At 39.2% G+C, this 6000-nt stretch overlaps 1 protein-coding gene across 5 annotated transcripts in view; it reads right to left on the reverse strand.

The window, feature by feature from the left end:
• The window catches only part of hace1 (HECT domain and ankyrin repeat containing E3 ubiquitin protein ligase 1), an 87618-nt gene that overhangs the window by 52726 nt on the left and 28892 nt on the right, over positions 1–6000 (reverse strand). For all 5 annotated transcript variants that reach the window (XR_005234215.1, XR_005234216.1, XR_005234217.1 and 2 more), the window contains 3 exons: positions 5448–5544; positions 5265–5366; positions 5079–5185 (listed from right to left, as the gene is read on the reverse strand). Coding sequence is in view for 1 of the 5 variants with exons in the window: in XM_037980390.1 (XP_037836318.1) it covers positions 5079–5185; positions 5265–5366; positions 5448–5544 (306 nt within the window). In the remaining 4 variants the exon portion in view is untranslated. The remainder of the gene's footprint in view (positions 1–5078; positions 5186–5264; positions 5367–5447; positions 5545–6000) is intronic.

Genomic DNA, 6000 nt, shown 5'->3' on the forward strand with positions numbered 1-6000 from the left:
AATGTTTTTGAGGACTCCCTAGAAAAGACTAGAAGATGGATGGATGGATGGATGGATGGATGGATGGATGGATGGATGGATGGATGGATGGATGGATGGATGGATGGATGGATGGATGGATGGATGGATGGATGGATGGATGGATGGATGGATGGATGGATGGATGGATGGATGGATGGATGGATGGATGGATGGATATAACTTATCTATTTTAAAACATATCAACATCAAATTCAAAACTTGCCCAATTTTAGGCAAGCACTATTAAATCTAAATTCTGATAATTATCAGATGTCCACGTTGCAAGTTAAGCAACTTTGTAAGGAAAGTTTGTCTTCCTGGTGTTTCTAGATGCCAATGGATGGGAACACGTGACGAGCCATGATAACATTCAAGAGGAGAGAGAGCTAACAAAGTTAACAGGTTTCAGCAGCCACAACATGACTAAACTTTAAAAGTAGTTCTGTGTCATTTCTGCATAATGTTACCACATTTCTGATCACAGTGGTCAGAACTGTGATTACAAGTATTATATATTTCATTGTCGCCCACTGCCAGAGGGTGTTTTTTTCCACGTCTGTGCACATGTGCATGTGTGTGTTTGTTTATCTGACTGTTAGCAAAACATTTCATGAACCTCTAGATGGATTTTATTGAAACTCTCAGAAAGTATTTATTACTGCTGCCAAGGAGGTTATGTTTTCATTCATGTTGGTGGGTTTGTTTGTCCGGCCATCTTTCTGTTTGTTAGCAAGAGACATTTCTGAATAAAATCTAATGAATGGATTTTAATGACATTTTCAGGGAAAGTTGAGGTTGTCACAAAAAAAACTGGTAATTAAGTTTTGGCGGTGATCTGGATCATGATCTGGCACCTACCTTTTTAATGACCCTATGGCCTTGGCAGAGGTTTACACTCTCTGAGTGCTTTGAGTTGGATGTATATCTACAACTGATGACATTTTTGAGTTCAGTTCAAGATGACCACCACAATTAAAGGATCTTTGCAAACACAGAAATGGCTATAATAGGCAATATTACAGATATTGAGCTAAGACTTGGTGTAGTAGTAGAAAAGTGACTTTCCTAAGACATACTCTGAGCAGGAACTGATCATGCAAGATTTGTTTTTAAAACTTTGCCAATAACTGTTGGAGTCAACTATGTTTGTTTGTTAGCAAAATATCTCAAAAACCAATAGACAGATTTTAATGAAACTCTTAGAAAATTATCATTGCGTGGGCATTTACATTTGATTCCTTTGCCATGTTTTCTATTAGCTTAGAACCCTTGCATTTCAGTAATGTTTAAGTTAAATGCCCTGTCTAAAGCATAGCAATGATCGATCACTAAGGGGTGCTAAAAACCTGACAATCATATATCTTTTAAATGGACTTTTAGAGGGCTTCAATACTTGACAAGTGTAATATGGCATAATTTAAGAGCTTAGAGGCACAATTACACCCCAAAATATTCAATCTTAAACATTAATTAAAACTGATTTTTTATTTGGTCCATTAATTTTTATTGCAATATTTTCCTACTAATAATATATATATAAAACAACTAATATAGTATATACTAACAGTATATAACTACTGTTCATTGTCAGGAAAAGATTTTTCTTTTCTTGACACTGAACAAAGTGAAATAGCTGGCTTATATTTGGGAGAGGAGCATTTTGTTTGTGAAGTAAACTAATCTTCAAACTCAAATTGGAGCTTGAGGACAAAAAAAGGTAACAGGATAATGACTTCTGAATCTACAAGCTAGTCCTTCATCAGGTCCTCAGATTATAGGAGAGGAGGTAATATGTGTCATTGGATCCCGATGATAACTGCTTGCAGTTCTAGTTTAGGTTAGTTCTTTGAGCTATCCCTTAGTGTTACTGTTATAGACTTAGACTGCTGGAGAACCATGTTTCCACACTCTGCTGCCGTCTTTAAGCTCTCTACTTTCTATGTTTTTACATGCAGTTATTGTTGTAATTAACCTGTTTTTCTTCCCATAAAAAGTGCCCCTGTTGTTTGTGTCTCTTTCATGTTCTCTCAAACTCCAGCTGGCTGAGGCATATAGCTGCTCAACCTCAGCCTTGTTCTAGTTCTGCTGGAGGTTTCGTCCTGTTAAAAAATAAATTAAACAAAAAAGTTTCCATGACATTTTCATCAGGATGCTCCTCAGGATGGGGGATTTTGCGACAAAGAGAGGATTAGACACATTCTGCCGATTTCTTTCAACAGATAACTTGTTTCATAAGGTACTTCATGTGTATATATTACAACTGGAATGCATTGACTGTGACTGGATTTATGATTTGGATTGTTGTTTTTTCTTTTATTTACTGCCCTGGGATGACTTCTGGTATGAATTGGCACTAAATAAATAGACTGAAATAATCTGAATTTGATTGCGTGTGATGATTCATGACCCGTCCAGGGTGTACCCTGCATTTCGCACAATTACTGCTGTAGACAGGTACCAGCTCCCCTACAGGTCTTTAACTATTGTGTGTCATCTGATCCAATGGTAAAGACAGTTAGCTGAAGTTCAAACTGGGCATCAGAATGGGGAAGAAAGGTGATTTAAGTAACTTTTAGTGGTGTGGTTAGTGGTGTCAGAGGGGCTGGTCTAAGTATTTCAGAAACTGCATATCTATTACAGTTTGTACATACAACCATCTCTAGGGTTTAAAGAGAATGGGCCAAAAAATGAGAAAATATCTAGCAAATAATATTTGTGAGGACAAAAAAGCCTTGATGTCAGAGGTCAAGTCAGAATGGGCAGACTGGTTTGATGTTTCTGAAAGGCAACAGTACCTCAAATAATCATTTGTTCCAACCAAGATCTGCAGAATTCAATTTAGGTAAATTCAGTTTATTTATATTGTACCAATTCACAATAAAAGTCATTTCAGGGCACTGTACAAAAACATTCACATGCATTATGAAAAGCTAATTAGTTAAAGACATTTTTTTCGAAGGAAGCCAGCAGATTGTGTTGAATCTTCACTTTGTCGTAATCTCCCATTCTGATCAAGGACATTGGCCACAGTGCAAAGGAAAAACTCCTTTTTGACAGGAAGAACCTCCAGTAAAACCAGGCTCAGTATGAACAGCCATCTGCTTCAACAGTCCAGGGTTTATGAGGACAGGAAAGAGATACAGACAAACACAGAAGGATTTGTCTAAGTTTAATTTCTATGGGAAGAAAAACAGAAAAAACACATCTTAATGATAGAAATAATTACAAATACAAACATGGAGAATAGAGCAAGTGAAGACAGCAGCAGAGTGATTAAATGTGGTCAGTTTGTCCTCCAGCAGCCTCCCATTCTACTTTTGTAAATTCTAGGAATTTGCTAGAACGTGTACTTTATAAAGTAGCGTAGTAGTAGTAGCATACATACACTATATGGACAAGAGTATCACCCATAGCTGTTAGTTGTTAGATTCAGGTTTTTTTTAGTCAAGGTGTGTGGACGGTCCCTGCACAAAGGAATGACTATAAAGATTTAACCGCAACCCCACTGAGCACTTTTGTGATTAACTGAAACAGAGACTGCAATCCAGAACTTCTCATCCAATATCAGCACCTGACCTTATAAAAGCGCTACAGTATTAAAGGCCTATCATTTCTTTAAATGGTAAATGGCTTGCACTTATATAGCGCTTTATCTAGTCCAAGGACCCCAAAGCACTTTAAAACTACAATCATTCACCCATTCACTCACTGATGGTGGTAAGCTACATTGTAGCCACAGCTGCCCTGGGGCAGGCTGACAGAAATGAGGCTGCCATCACACCGGTGCCACCGAGCCCTCTGACCACCACCAGTAGGCAAGGTGGGTGAAGTGTCTTGCCCAAGGACACAACGGCTGAGACAGCTGGAGCAGAGGTTCGAACCAGCAACCCTCCAATCACAAGACAAACCCCTACCTCCTGAGCCACTGCCGCCTACCTTAAAGAATAATGCATATCACCTGCCATTTCTCATACCTGAGTTTTAGATTAGAATCATCTTCTGATAAGAAATGATGCCGTTGTAGCTGTTTTAGTCAAATCTAAAAAATAATATTATGTGCAATGTAATATGATATTGCAAGACGCCATGCTCAGAGTTGTTGTTCTTCCCCATATGCAGGGGTCAGCATAGCGAGCGAACTTACACAAGAGATTTGGCAATTGTTTTACGCCAGATGCCCTTCCTGACGAAACCTGGGCTCAAACTTGCAGCCACAGGATTACAAGACTGCGTCACTGACCACTGAGCTACCGCAGCCCCAAGATGTCATGTTCAAAGTATATGTTGTTAATAATTCTTAGCTACTACCACACCACATATTAGCCTTGGCAGCCATGTTAAACTGGATTGACTGCAAAGTTAATCAGTTACAGATGTACATGCATTCATTATTTTCTACAAGCTCCATGAGATATTTGAGATATTTTGCTAACAAACAAGGTTGACTCCAACAGTTAATGTCAAAATTTTAAACAAAGATGTTCCACACAGGTTGCACACTGGCGTAGTGGTTAGAATTGTTGCCTCCCAGCATGAAGGTTACAGGATTGCACCCTGACCTGGGGCCTTTCTGGGTTGAGTTTGCATGTTCTCCCTGTGCTTACGTGGGTTTACTCCGGGTACTCCGGTTTACTCCCACAGACCAAAAACATGTATGTTATTTAACATATTTCTGTTTTTTTGGTTAATTAATTGTGAAATTTGTCTAGTGGACTTGCAACTTGTCCAGGGTGTCCCCTGCCTCTCACACAGTGACTGCTGGAGATAGACACCAGCTCCCTGCGACCCACAAAGCAGAAGCAGGTAAAGAAAATGAATAAATTGATGGATATTTGACATTAAACCTTTGACATTAAGGTTTGATTAGGTGTGGTGGTCTTCTTGAATTTGACTGACTTCAGCACCTTTATACATCAGAATAGAAACTTGGATCTTGTTTAATGCAGAATTAATCAAATCACATTCTGACTGCAGATCTGAACTGATGTACATGTGTTTATTGCAACATACAAGAAAGAAGCAGAAGAAAAAAGGATTAATCAAATCAGTAATTCTACCTCAGCAGTTTGTGACCATTGGTGGTCGCCACTTCTGCAAGACTTATCAAGATCTTGTGGTAATGACTGTCACTCTGCTGGGAGACGTGCTCCAGAACCTGCCGAAGCTACACATACACAAAAACACACTCACTTCAGATAAAATTCATTAAGAAGACCAATTCAGTCATTTTACAAACTTATTACCATGTTCTCTTTAATATCTTCATTCTGTGTCATCTGGATGAGTGTCTGGAACAGTCTGCCATGATGCTGGATGAGAATCTCACAGGTTTCCCCATAGCCACCCTAAAAGTATCAAAATTAGCAGGAAAACTGCTACAAACAAAATTTAAAATGTAAAATGACTTAATCAAGTTTAAAAGCCACCTGTACACAGAGATCCAGAGGAGTGATTCCACTCTTGTCAGCAAGGTATTTGGCACCTCGAGAGAGCAGGATTTGTGCTGTGTCTCTTTGGCCATGGCTAAAGGATAACAAACAGCTTTATTCATCTAGGGCAGTGTTTCTCAACCTTTTTTGGGCCAGTGCCCCCTATCCATTATCCAGGGCTTTTACCCCCCCTTTTTTTTTCATTTTTCTTTTGCCTGTTTACATGAATAAATCTTTTTTATTCATGGACTTATAACATGTAATGCCATTCAGATGGATCTTCAGAGTAAGACCTTGCCCCAACCCTCTCCTCTGCCCCTCTCTGTTCCTCTCCATCATCATCATCATCATCATCATCTTTACCTCTCTTGTCCACTTTCTCCTCTGTGGTGTTGGTCTTGCCATGTCTGCCTGCACTAATTTTCCCAAACTGACACAGTGGTGGTCAGCAGACATTCAAACCCTCCTGGGCATCTAGGTTTTTGTGGCCTCAGTAGCTGAATTATTCCTACCTGATGTCATCTCTGCTCTCCTCTACAGCAGCTGATCA

The sequence above is a fragment of the Kryptolebias marmoratus genome, linkage group LG16 (assembly GCF_001649575.2).
Source record: "Kryptolebias marmoratus isolate JLee-2015 linkage group LG16, ASM164957v2, whole genome shotgun sequence".
In the NCBI taxonomy this organism is placed as follows: Eukaryota; Metazoa; Chordata; class Actinopteri; order Cyprinodontiformes; family Rivulidae; genus Kryptolebias; species Kryptolebias marmoratus.